The following is a 13,500-nucleotide window of genomic DNA, read 5'->3' on the forward strand; positions in this document are numbered from 1 at the left end:
AGGGCGTGGTGTGGCCCCCTGTGCCCTGCTGGTCGGGGACAAGCCTGGGATGCCCAGCTCGGGAACCTGGGTGTGGTGTCCTTGGTGTCTGTGCCCGGGCTGCCATTTTCTGCCCCTGGGCCCCAGTGGAGGGTGCAGAGCTGGAGGCCGTGGGGACCCAGCGTTTCTCTCCGGGGGGCCCGGTCTGGGTCCTGGCCTGGGTTTGGCTGGTGCGCCTGGCGCGCCTAGTGGAAGCCGGGAGGTGGGGGTGCCATGAGTAAGGGGCCCAGAGCCCGGAGCCCTCGGGGGACAGGCTTCCCCTCGGGGCCCTGATGGGAGGCTGCTCTCCCCGGGGAGGCCGCCCCCCGCCCGCCCCGCTCCGGCCCACCTGCCCGCTTAAGCCCGCCTCCAGCAGAGCCGCTCTTCTGTGTGCAGTGAGGAAGGAAATTGCAAATTAATCTTTATTTCCATCTTGGAAGAAAATCTTAATTCTCTGCATGGAAATGATCCCCGTCCTCCCAGGGAATCAATTACCGGCTGCCTCTGCAGTCAGCCCCGGCCAATCGGAGCAGGGCCCCAGGCCCCACACCCCCCACCGTCTCTGGGGCCCTCCCCGGGGTGCACTCAGCTCTCAGGGTGCCCTGGCCCGCTGCGTGTCTCTCAGAGTCCGCCCCGCTGTCTCCCCTGGGGTCTATCTCTCTTTCTCTCCTGCTATTTTGCTCTGTTCGTTTCTCACCGTCTCTGTAGCTCCCTGTTCCCAGCACCCCGGGGGCCTCTGAGCTGCAGCCTCAAGGGTGGGCCTGGGTCCCGGCTCAGCCCTGCCCCCAGGGTGGCCTCGGGAGCCGCCAACGTCCACACTAGTGCCTGTGGGCCCCTCAGGCTGGCCGCCCCTGTCCAGGCCTGGCCCCTGGCTTTGCTGTGAGGGTTTCCAGCCGGGGGCGGGTGGGGGGCGCCCTGCCGGCCCGACAGCCTCAGTGTTTCCACCCGAGCTGTGGGCACCCCCGGGGGTTCCCCTCCCAGCGCCTCCGCCCGCTGGGAGATGCTTGTCTCTTTATCAGCGGCGCCCTGTGACTCTGACAACTGTCTCTCCTTATCAGCGGCCCACCCGGCGTCCACAGGGTGGGGGTGGCCGCGGCCCGCCCCGTGTCCACCCGCGCACCCAGACCCCACTCTGCGCCGGGACTCGCCCTGAGGGGCAGAGGACCCCCGTCTGCCTCCGTTTCCCTGTGAGGAGGGGGCCCAGGAAGCGGGGTGTCTGTTCCCCAGTCCGTCCCCGGCTGGAGCCCCCCCCGCACGGGCAGGTATTGTGGTGGGAGCGCCCATCACCCCAACTCCCCTGAGCCCTGAGAACCAGGAGGCGCCACTGACCAGAAGCCCACATCTGATTAAGGCCAGTCCCTGCCCCTTGTGCAACAGTCTGCCCACCCTGCCTGCCCCCCGGGGGGGCCCCACTGCCTCCGCCGGACTCACCCTGGCTGAGTATCTCCAGCCACGTCCAGATCTCCTCCACCCGCCCCCCCGCCCCCCCGGCCCTGCAGAGCACGCCCCGATTTCCCTCCTCTCCCGTTTGGCTTCGTCCCCCACCCCCCACCCCTGGGTGCCACATCTGGGAGCCGTGGGGCTGGGCTCAGCACGTCCAGGAGTCCCGCCCCCCTTCTGCTGTGGGGCCCCACCTCGGGGCGGACGTCTGCCACTGGTGCCAAGGGCAGAGGCCCTGCAGAACCCCCTGCCCCGCCTGGCTGCGGCCCCTCCTTCTGGGCTGCCCGCCTGTCCTCCAGACAGGTCCTGCCCACACAGGCCTGGACGGGACCCTGGGCTGAAGCGGGGGTCGGCGTGCTCGGGGCCCGGCTGGAGGCCTCGGGGAAGCTGGGCCCCCAGGGCCTGCCTGGGGCTCCGGGGAAGCCCGGGTCCTGTGTCTGGCTGGTCCACCCTCACCTCCCCCGGCCACCCGAGGCTGCAGGGTGGGCTCAGAGGCTGCGGCCATGGCTGGGGGGCGGGTGCCCTGCTGGGTGGTGGCTGTGGGAAGCTGGGGGCCGGGCTGAGTCTGTGGGTGCCCCCGGGGGGTCAGGTGGGAGGCAGCCCGGGTGGTCGGCTGGGCTCCCGGCCGCCCTTTATCTGTAGCCCAGCTGTGGCCGCAGGAAGCGGCCGTTTCTCTCTGCCGAGCTGTCTCCCCACCAGACCTGGTGATAACGGAGCAGGGGGACGGCGTTGAGCAACACCCCGTGGGCGCACGACCTCTAACCTGCTGGCCCGGGGGGCCGGGGGCACAGGGCAGGTGCTCAGTAAGCGCGCAGTGACCAGCCCCAGGCATCTTCCCAACCCTGTCCCCTCCGTCCCCTCTCTCCCTGGGGACTCGGCCTCAGCCTGCACGCCCCCCACCCCCTGCCCAGCCCTGCCCCTGCTGGCCCATCACCAGCCCATCCTGGGGGTCTGCTTCCAACCCGAGAGGCCCCTGCTCCCCAGGAGGGCCTGGGGCTTGGCGAGGGGTGCCCAGAGCTGGTGGGAAGTTGGGGGCTGGGGGCTCCTCTGAACCCTGAGCTGACACTCTCACTGCCTCGACAGCTGCGCCCGTCTCCCTGCCCTGCCGCAGGCCCAGGGCTGGGGTCAGCTGCCCCAGGGGGCATGGTACCCCACGCCTGGCACCCCGCTGCCTGGCTGCCTCCCAGCCGTCGAGCCCTTACCCTGGCTGGGCTGGCTGAGTGGCCCTGCTCTCTTTAATCAGAACTGCTGTTGTGGAGGCTCCCTGGGGCCCAGCCAGGGCTGGGGGACGCAACCTCACCCTGCCTCACACAGCCAAGGGGGACAGACACGGCTGAGTTCGGAGCTGGGAGGCCGTGGCCAAGGACAGTCCTGAGCACCAGAAGGGAGCCTGGAAATTCCAGCCACTGTGAGGAGGCCTGGGCCCCCTTGGGGAAGCTCGGGTGTGTGCAATGGGGTGGTGAGTCCCTGCGCCCACCCCACCAGGCCCCGGGGACAAGCTGGCCTGGAAACGCTGTTGCCCTGTGCACACCGGACCTGACACCCGCCTCGTCACCCCACTCCCACGACATGATGGGCAGGGCCCCCGGACGGGGCACCCCCCCAGACATGGGCCCCTGGGCACGCGCCAGCCGGCAGGGGCCGGCGAGGACAGAAGCTGCCCCCTTGCCTGCCCTGGCCCCCGGGGTTTCCCGTTGAGGAGACTTTATCTGTCAAAACTGTATTAACCCAGAAGCCTGTTTCCATCAGAGTCTCGATTCCAGAGACGCTTCCAGATAAGCCTTATCGCCCGGCTGGTGCATTAGTCCCGCCAGCCAGCCGGGGGCCTGCGGATCACGGCTGCCCCTCCCGCCGAGTGAGCCTGTGGCAGGACGCCTGCTCCTGGCCCGTTCCCTGCGGGCAGCTCTTTCTGAGACCGCGGCGGAGGTGCTGGGGCAGGGTGGGGAACTCTGCGGACATCCAGACCCTGGGTGCAAAGCCCAGCTGCACTGCGCATGGGCGGCCCCCACTTCTAAACTGGACCCCTGCTTCCCAGGGCACCCGGCAGGTGGGGGCGGGTGCAGATGTCACTGGCTGCTGCAGGGCCCTCTTCCTGAGACGCAGAAGGTCTGAGGGTGCCCGGAGCCACGGGAAGCGGGCACTGACCGCGAGAGCACAGGGTGCCCGCCCCCAGCTGCCCGCCCACCTGCCGTGCGCCCCTTTCGAAGGCTGTGCCCGGCCGACGCGGCTGGGGCGCTCGGGTTTCGACTGATGCCAAGCCTGATAGCGTCTCCTCCCGGGCCGCGGGCCACGTGGGCAGGCACACTGCTCTGGAGCTGCACGCCGTGGCCGGGGGCCCCCGCCCTGTGCCTCAGCGTCCCCGCCCGAGTCCACCTCCTGCCTGGGGCCGCTGCTCCCCTGGAGTGCACCGGTCTGGGGGCCGCGGGGCCTCTGCCGAAGTCACCCCTGGGGACCCCGTCCTAGGGAGATGCGTGCAGGCAGCAGTGGGGGCTGAATGGGAGCAGGGCCCGGAGTCTGGCCGGCACAGGGGAGTCGGTGACGGTCCGCGGGGGCTTCTCGACTGGGACGTGGGGGCCGGGTCTGGGCCCTCCCTGCCTGCCTGGCCCTCCGCTACCGTCCTGGACGCTGACCTCTCGCCTGGCATGGCCACGTGCACGGGTCCGGCAGGCCCACGGCACCCTGCCCTCCCAGGGCCCTGGCTCAGGGCTGACCAGGCCCTAGTCACTGATCACAACCTGTCCCTGGTAATACTTTTAATGCCGTGTCTGCAAATTAAAGCATGATGCGCCGATTACCAGGGTAAAAGCGAGGCCTCTGTGTCTACCCGCAGGCCAGACACAGGGTCGCTGCAGCATCTGTCCGTCCTGCAGACGTCTGTAAACGCCTGGATGCCCTGTGAAGTGTCCACAGGGACGGCAGGGCTGCCGGGGGCAGAGGAGGCCGGGTGGGGCTCTGCGGGGCTCTGGGGGGCTCTGCGGGGCCTCTGGGGGCCTCTGCGGGGCTCTGGGGGCTCTGGGGGGCTCAGCGGGGCTCTGGGGGCTCTGAGGGGCTCTGGGGGCTCTGAGGGGCTCAGCGGGGCTCTGGGGGCTCTGCGGGGGCTCTGAGGGGCTCTGAGGGGCTCTGCGGGGCTCTGGGGGCCTCTGTGGGGCTCTGCGGGGGCTCTGAGGGGCTCTGGGGGCTCTGCGGGGCTCTGGGGGGCTCTGCGGGGCTCTGGGGGACTCTGTGGGGCTCTGTGGGCTCTGTGGGGCTCTAGGGGACTCTGTGGGGCTCTATGGGGCTCTGCGGGGCTCTGGGGGGGCTCTGGGGGGCTCAGCACCTAACTGAGAGCTCCCAGTCCTGGCATGTGGGGACAGCCCCCAGCCTGCCTCCTGCCCATGGCACTGGCCTGGCCCCTGCGGCTCCCAGATACCCCACGGGTGCTCCTCCGGGACGTGCCCTCCCTGGACGTGGCTGCTCTCTCAAGGTCCAGGACCCCCCGGGGCCACCCAGGCTGCCCAAGGACCTGACGCTTCGTGGACACCCTCAGCCCACTGGGCCCCTCCCGCGGCCCCAGACCCATCAGGAGCCTTGGCGGTTCCTCTGACGTTCGCCCTGGGAGGGAAGGGGCACCCGTGAAAGCAGAGGGACCAGCACAGCAGGTGGGCACCACGGGCGTTTATTTGCAGCTGCCAACTGGGCAGCCTGGGACCCCTTGACCCTTTCGACATGGCTCTTCCGGCGAGAAGCACAGGGGTGTGGGCACAGAGCCCGTCCAGGGCCTCCGGGGGGCGCCCAGAGGCAGAGGCACATCTGGCACTGCGGCCTAGCCGGGTCAGGGGGGGCCGGCAGGCACTCAGGGAGACTGGACCATGCGCCTGTGGGCGTCGAAGACGTAGCGCTTAAAGGACAGGCTGAGGCCCACGGGTTGGGCGGGCTCCGGCCGCTCTGCCTCCTCCGGCTTGGCCGCCTCGCCCCGGCCGGCACGGCCCCGCTTCTTGAGGGCGGACGTCAGGATCCTCTTGGACTCGGGGCTCAGGCCACCTGCGAGGCACAGAGGGGGAGCCCGTCACTCCACTGGGTCCCCGACTCTGCAGTGATCCCACCCCCCGATGGAGCCAGGACCCCAGCACTGGCCGGGCCCGCCCCTCCTGCGACCCTGCACCCCCCCATGCTGGTCAGGCCACCAGCCCCTCTGGCCTGGGGCTCAGTGAGGCTCCCACCAGCTCCCAGCCCACTGCCAGCGCCCACCCTGCACCCACGCCCCTGGGGCAGCCCTGCGCTCGCTGGCCGTGTCCTCTCCTGCCATGAATGGCCCACTGCCCCGGGCACTCACGCTGACTATCACCCGAGACCTGAGAGACACTCTCCCACCCAGGGCGCGCCCGCGGTGACTCTGCGGGCGGCATCAGGGTTCTGCCCCAGGACCCCGATGGATTGGAGGGCGGAAGGAGGGGCCATGGAGCTCCGGCTGGCGCTCCCTCCCTGGGTGCTGGCCGACGCTGTCCCCCGACTGCAGGCCGAGTGGGGTGGCCCTCATTGCTCCCTGGTTCCTCTAAGCACCCATGCCGGGTGCAGACCCTCTGTCTCCCCTGCTGGCTGAGCGACGGCAGAGCTCACTTCCTGCTGGTGCCCCGCCGCCCACTGCTCTCTGTCCCCGAGGCCAGCCCTGGACCCTCACCACGCTCACGACGGCCGACGCTGTTCCTTGGCACGGACGCCCTGCCCTCCCCAGCGCCAGGGCCCCTTTCTGCAGGGCTTGTCTTTACGAGGAGCCTGCCTGGGGGCAGCAGGAGGCAGCCTCTTCGTGGGCCACGGGCAGGGGCCACCCTACCGAGAGCCCTGGGGGGGCCGGCCGAGGCTCGGGCCAGCCCCGCACCAGCGGGCACCCCAGGCCGGTCGCTCCCTCCTGTGAGCTCCGTGACCCTGCCGGGGGCCTGTGGGAGGAGCTGTGCCCGCCCCTCTGGGCAGCGAGGGTCCCGGCAGGCCGCGTGCCCCAGGACGGTGCTAGCTCCTGACACACACCGAGGGCCTCCATCGGCCACAGCCCCTGGCTGGTTGTCCAGGCGGGGTCCTCCCCGCCCCGCCCGGGCACTGGCTGGCTCCCTGAGGGGCGGAGCCAGCAGGAGCGCCCACCTGCGTCACACCAGGAGGACCCCTGTGCCCCATGCCCCCCGCATGCCCGTGGGGAGCGGGGTCTGAGGGGGCTGGGCTGGGGGGGGTGTGAACTCTGGGCCACATCTGGGGCTGAATGCAGGCTGCCGCCCCCAGCCCATCACTGGGAGCTGGGGGCGTCCACCCGAGACCGACTGTGGGAAACGGTGCCGCAGTGGACCCGCCCAAGGAGCAGCGGTGCCCAGCCCTGCAGCTGCAGGCACCTGGACGGGGACGACCACAGACTCGGTCAGGGCGGCCCTGCTCCTGCACAGGGCTCCGTCCGCCTCTCCACTGCCCACCTCAGCCTGCATCCCCCGGGGGGCCGGGCGCTCAGCTGACGAGGCTCCGGGATGGGGTGGCCGAGGGGCCCGCTGCCCCGGGGAGCCAGGCTCCCGCTGGGCAGCGGGTTGTGGAACCACAGGCCCTGGGCCAGGGCACGGGGCGTGGGAAGGGCCCCGGGCCAGCCCTCCTGCAGGCGCCAGGCCGGCAGGTGCCCTCTGCCTCTGGGCTCCTCCTGCAGGGCGGGGGCTGGCACAGACCCTGGCAGATGGCACGGGCGCCCCGGCCCTCTGGTGCCGCGAGGTCTGATGGCTGCAGGGGCGGGGGCTCCTGGGTCCGCGCCCGGCGGGGAGACAGGCGCGGCCCAATCTGCGGGCCATCTCGCCGCGAGGGCTCTCGTTACACACGGCACAGACCTCGTGCCGACCGGAGCGGCGTGGCCGCGAGTCCACCGGACGCGGGCGAGGACGTGCTGTCTATCTGCCGTCCTGAGACACCGGCCCTGCTTCCCTCTGCTCCGCTACGGGGCGGCCTGGACCCAAGGCCAGGATGCCGACCAGCAGAGATGGTCCGCGGAGGCAGCTGGCTGTTGGGGTCCTGGCAATGCTTCCGGAGCCGCCTTGTTTCGCGGGGGCCTTTCCTGCGGCCGAGTGGCCAGTGGCGTGGACTGAGGGCAGGCCATGGCGTCGGTGATCACCTGGAAGCCTGCACACAGTCCTCCTGGCCTGGGGACACGGGGCGGGGGGGGGGGGGTGCGTCCTCAGAGCTCGGGTCTGAGAAGGGGCAGGAGCTCCCCAGTGGCCTGTCGGGGGCAAGGGCGGGGACAGGGGTCTGGCCTGCGGGTGCAAGCGGGTGTGTCAGATGAAAACGGAGGGTGAGTGGGGTCCCGCCTGGGTGCACAGACCAGGGGACCACCCAGTGGGAAACGCTGCCCACGGGGCAAGGGGCCCTGACCGTGACCCGGGCCGGTGGGGGCAGCAGGGAGGGCCGCCAGGTTCCAGGCTCACGCAGCTCCCGGACCAGGGTTCAGGGCGCCCCCGCCCCTTCTTCCTAAGCCTGGGACCCCCCGGGCTCAGGGTGCCCCCGCCCCTTCTTCCTAAGCCTGGGACCCCCCGGGCTCAGGGTGCCCCCGCCCCTTCTTCCTAAGCCTGGGACCCCCCGGGCTCAGGGCGCCCCCGCCCCTTCTTCCTAAGCCTGGGACCCCCCGGGCTCAGGGCGCCCCTGCCCCTTCTTCCTAAGCCTGGGAGCCCACGGGCTCAGGGCGCCCCCGCCCCTTTTTCCTAAGCCTGGGACCCCCCGGGCTCAGGGAGCCCCCGCCCCTTCTTCCTAAGCCTGGGACCCCCCGGGCTCAGGGCGCCCCCGCCCCTTCATCCTAAGCCTGGGGACCCCCTGGGTTCAGGGCATCCCTGCCCCTTCTCCCTCAACCTGGGACCCCCCGGGCTCAGGGCGCCCCTGCCCCTTCTTCCTAAGCCTGGGAGCCCCCGGGCTCAGGGCGCCCCCGCCCCTTCTTCCTAAACCTGGGGACCCCCTGGGTTCAGGGCATCCCTGCCCCTTCTCCCTCAACCTGGGACCCCCTGGGCTCAGGGTGACCCTGTGTCTTCTTCCTCAACCTGGGACCCCCTGGGCTCAGGGTGACCCTGCCCCTTCTTCCTAAGCCTGGGACCCCCCGGGCTCAGGGCATCCCTGCCCCTTCTTCCTAAACCTGGGACCCCCCGGGTTCAGGGCGTCCCTGCCCCTTCTTCCTAAACCTGGGGACCCCCTGAGTTCAGGGTGACCCTCCCCCTTATCCCTAAACCTGGGGACTCTCAGAGCCCGGCCGGCCTGCCCCACCCCTGACCAGCGGCCCCGGCGGCCTGGGGGCGGCGGGTGTGACCCTGGGGGCAATGCTGCTCCCCGCGGCCTCCCCTGGGGACACTCTCCCAGGGCCAGGCTGGCCTTTCTCACCGAGCGCCAGCCCCACACAAAGGCACAATGGGCTGGAGGCCGCTGGCCGGGCTGGGCTCGGTAATCAGGGAAGAATGTGGCCGTGCTGTTTCCCAAGGCCGGGCCGTGGGTGCCGCCCCGACACGGCCATCAAAGCCGCCAAACTGCCTCCAGCTGCTGGCGTGGCTTTCATGTCAGGGGCCAGCCCGGGAGAGGAGCCTCCACGCTGGTGGGCGGCCTGCACCCTCCAGTGGGAACCGAGCCCTGCAAGGGGCTGGGGGTCACCGGCCCCCTCGGTGGCCCCCCTTGGCCGGCCCAAGTCCAGCCATTCCAGCCATTCCTGGGGTAAGCAGCTCTGGGCAGAGCTGAGACGCTGGGGCCGGGGTGGGGGGTTTTGTGGGGGTCACACCGTGGGGTGACGGGAGCTCAGAGGGACACAGGGACCTTGAGCTCAGCCGGAGCCCCACTCTGGACGGGGCGGGTGTGGCTGAGGCTGCTCAGACTGGGCCGGGGCTGACCTGGGCCAAGGAGTGCGGTGGAGTGTGGGAGGCAAGTGAGCTTGGCGCGGGGCGGGTGGGCAGGGCCGAGCCGCCTGAGGGCTGGCACCCCCGGCTCCCCTCCTGCCGAACCCCGACTCGGGGGGATGGAGACTCTGGACGCCTCCTCCAGGAGGCCGGGCTGCTCACGTGCGCTCCCAGCCTCGAGCGTGGCGGGCTGGGCGGAGGGGGCCTGGTTTCCCTCCTTTCCCTTCCTGCTATGGACCCCGTATGTAAACAAAGATGCAATTTGCTTTAAAAAGATAAGGTGATTAAGCTTTTATCAGACGTGAGCTCCGCTGTCCCTGCGACAAAGGGAATCCGGGAGGCGGCGGCGACAGGCCCGTCCGGGAGCGGAGGCTCCCGCACTCGCCGGGTCCACGAGGCCCTTTGATGGGCGGAGGCGAGGCAGTGGGCGCCCGCACCCCTATTTTGATGTCTTAATGTTGCCTAATTCCTCCTTTAATTTATATTAAGCTTCTTAGCAGCAATGATGAATTCTTCAAAAACAAAAAAGGACCCTTTGCAGAAATCCTCCCCACACTGTGTAAATTGAAATTACAATGCAGCTAAGGCTTTGGGACCGGGGGTGTGTGGGGAGGGAAAGCAGGGTGCCGTGCGGAAGGAAGGACTTTGTTTAAAAGTGAAAAAGAAAACCATGCTGAAATAGGAAATGACTTGGTTGTGAGCATCAGACAGAGGGTGGGTCATGGGGCGGCCTGGGCAGAGGCACCCGAGGTCGCCTGGAACAGGCAGAGCTGGTGCGGGGCTGCGTCGCGCCCGGGGACCCCCCGGCACCAGCGACGGCGCCCGCCCCCCTGGGCCAGGGCAGGCGTGACAGGGCTGTTCCCGGGCTGCAGCCCGGAGCCCCCGGCGGGCCTTGGACCCTGCCACGGCGGTGGGCACCCCAGCGCAGGGGCGGAGCAGGCCCGGGACCGGCCTCCTGGCACAAGCCTCCAGGCTCTCAGGCCAGCTCCTTCTCTGATCTGCCCTTCGGTCGGCAGCCAGAGATCCTTCCAGGACAAAGACCCGAGCACCCCCCTCAGAAATCCTCAGCCGCTCCTCAGGCTGGCGTCCAAGTTCTCCAGCCCGGCCGTGCCAGCCGTCTCCTGCACACCTGTGCGCCCACGCCCGCGGCTTCGCCCCTGCCAGGCCCTTCCGCACCTCTGCCAGGCCCCCGCCTTGACCCCCATCCCAGCACAGCCCCCATTACCCCTGCCCACACACCCCTACCCCCAACACACACAGCCGTCCTGAGGCGGGCTGGTCTGCAGAGAACACGCACACACACGCGCACGCCTCCAGGGGGGGCCCCGGACGCAGGCCCACTGCTGCGGACGCGCTGGTCAGCTCCTGGCGGCCGCGCTGGCCTCCCCCGGCTCTGAGCTGGGGGCTCCTGGGTCGGGACGAGCCAGCTGGGGGTACACACCCGCCGGCCCTGCCTCGAGGAGCCCACGCTGCTCACAGACCCTCCTGCGGGGGCCTCCTCCACCCACAGCCCCCTGAGGCTGGCGGGTGTGGGCCCGGGACCCGGTGGCCCCACCAACACGGTCCCCACCGGCGAGAAAGGTGAATCTGGACACTCGACTCTCACTCCCTAAACGCGTCCACTAACAGCAGTTAATCTTCAATTAAAATACCTAAAGCAGAAACTGTGATAACTGGTTTAAAAGGTAGAGCTTATTGACAATAAAAGTCTTCTTCATATTGCTTTTCTTAAAAAAAAAAAAAAAAAATTCCCCGTATCAAAACTGTCATTTTTACAAGTCGGGAAAAAGCCTCGTCTGGGGTAACAAAGGGGCACAGAGGCTGGTGTGGTCGGCTCCAGGGCCCACGTGTGGCGGCCTGATCGCGCCCCGGCCCCGGCTCCAACGTGGGCGGGCGGGCGCCGCTGCTGCAGTCCCGACTGCCCCGGGGGCTCGGGGGTGACAGCTGGGTCCATCCACACTCCCGCCCGGACAGCAGGGGCCCCGGGGCCCAGCCTCCCTGGCCGGGGCAGAGCGGGCTGGCCAGCTCTAGTGGGCCCAGGGCAGGCAGGTGTTGGGGGGACCAGCCCTCACCCCGGGCGCCCCAGCGTGCCCCCCAAGGCTGGTGGCACGGTCAGCACATCCCCATGGCACGGCTCTGACAGCCGTCTGCTGCATGAGCTGGGCACGGGCGGTGACCCCTGACTCTCAGCACGTCCTGGCTCCCCTGCCCGCACGTCACCTGGTCACCGCATCTGGCCTGATCTCTGTTCCTCTCTCCGCTCCTCCGCCCTGGGTCAGCCCTTCCTCCTGGAGCCAGGACCCCCAGTCACCTCTGATCCTGCCACTCAGAAGGCGCCCGCGCCCCACCCAGCGTCCCCTCGAGCCCCATATTCTGGGCAGCAGAGCCAGAGCTCCTTCGCCGGGAACGGCCCTCCCCAGGCCGTCTCCCCGCCTCCTTCAAGTGAAGCTCAGTGCCGCCGCCTCCGAGAAGGCTCCTACCCTGGCCGGGCGCAGTGGCCCCGTCTGTGCAGAGGCGTCTGGGGCGCCTTCCTGGGGCTCGTGTTCTCATCAGAGACAGGAAAGAAAAACGGCAGCCAGGGAGCAGACCGCCTTCACGGCATCTCTGAACTACTTGGATGACTCAGCCACCTTCAAACCCAGGGCCCTGGACACGCGAGTCTGCATTTCCAGTCGGTCTCAAAGAGCGTGAGGGCTGGCCCCACGGCCGCACTGGGCCTCGGCGCCGCCCGTTTCTGTCACCAGCGCGCCCCGGGATGCACCGCGTTGGTGACCGGAGGCGCAAGGTGCTGGGACAGCCTTGGCCTGTGTCCGGGCTCGGGGCCGGCCGCGCCCCCCCCACGCAGGGCTTGATGCAGGCACGGCACCCGGGGGGCACAGGCTTGCCCGTGGGGCCCCCTCGCAATCGACAGCGGCGGCCAAGGGCCCGGCCGTGCTGGGTCAGCCGTGTGGCCGCAGAGGGGGTCCCCGCCCCTCTGTGCCCCGTCTCCTCACCCCAGCAGGGCAGTCACGAGGTCCACGGGAGCTCACGGGATGCGGAGCACTCAGGAGAGCGCCCAACAGCAAGTGCGGTCTACACAGCGCGGAGCACAGACAGGCACACCCCATCAGCCCCGCCGGGGCCCGCCGGGCACGCGTGACCGCACACAGAGCCGGGCTCGCCCTCGGCGTGCACACGGCGTGCGTGGACCCCTCTGCAGGGCACATAGCTATCGCTGCCGTGGGGAGGACGGAGCTACAGCAGAGAGCTGGGGGGCCCGCGAGGGGCAGGAAGGAGCCGGGGGCCGGGCGGGCGGCAGGTGCCCCGTGGGACCCCGAGCCCGTCCCACCGTGGGCGCCGTGGGCCGGACCGACCGCCCTCCCACGAGGCCGGGGCGGCGATGGGGACAGGAGCGAGCTCCTCTCCCCCCTTCTCCGCATCCAGGCTCACCCCAGCGCGCTGCGAGGGTGCGCGGGGAGAGGGCGAGAGTCGAGAGGCAGGAATTCATGAGTGCAGAGAGCGGCCGTCTTTGGGGGGTGGGGGCGGGGGCTCCCTTTGCCAAAACGATAATTAATTTTTTTTTAAAGCAGCTACAAAGCCATGATTAAGCTTAGGGCCCTAAAACAAGCCCATAAAATCGAAAAATATTTATCTGGAAGGGTGGCAAGTCTAATAAAAGTTTTATGAATGTTTTACAACTGCCCTGTCAGGAAGCTGGCCTCTCAGTCACCCCCCTTCTATGAAAAAACAACACACACATGAGTGCACTCACGGACACAGACACACTCACACAGGCACAGACTCACACTCACGGACACAGACTCACACTCACGGGCAGAGACTCTCACTCACACGGGCACAGACTCACACTCACGGACACAGACTCACACTCACGGGCAGAGACTCTCACTCACACAGGCACAGACTCACACTCACGGACACAGACACACTCACACGGGCACAGACACACTCACACGGGCACAGACTCACACTCACGGACACAGACTCACACTCACGGGCAGAGACTCTCACTCACACGGGCACAGACTCACACTCACGGACACAGACTCACACTCACGGACACAGACACACTCACACGGGCACAGACTCACACTCACGGACACAGACACACTCACACGGGCACAGACTCACACTCACGGACACAGACTCACACTCACGGGCAGAGACTCTCACTCACACGGGC

General features: G+C 69.0%; 1 protein-coding gene across 2 annotated transcripts in view; it reads right to left on the minus strand.

The window, feature by feature from the left end:
- Window positions 1-5,092: 5,092 nt before the first annotated feature.
- The window catches only part of EEFSEC (eukaryotic elongation factor, selenocysteine-tRNA specific), a 113,982-nt gene continuing 105,574 nt past the window's right edge, over window positions 5,093-13,500 (minus strand). Inside the window, exon 7 of one of the 2 annotated variants that reach the window (XM_043885511.1) lies at window positions 5,093-5,478. In XM_043885511.1, the coding sequence (XP_043741446.1) occupies window positions 5,291-5,478 (188 nt within the window). In that variant the 3' untranslated portion in view covers window positions 5,093-5,290. The remainder of the gene's footprint in view (window positions 5,479-13,500) is intronic. The other variant, XM_043885512.1, reaches the window with a different exon arrangement.

The sequence above is a fragment of the Cervus elaphus genome, chromosome 24 (genome assembly GCF_910594005.1).
Source record: "Cervus elaphus chromosome 24, mCerEla1.1, whole genome shotgun sequence".
Taxonomy (NCBI): domain Eukaryota; kingdom Metazoa; phylum Chordata; class Mammalia; order Artiodactyla; family Cervidae; genus Cervus; species Cervus elaphus.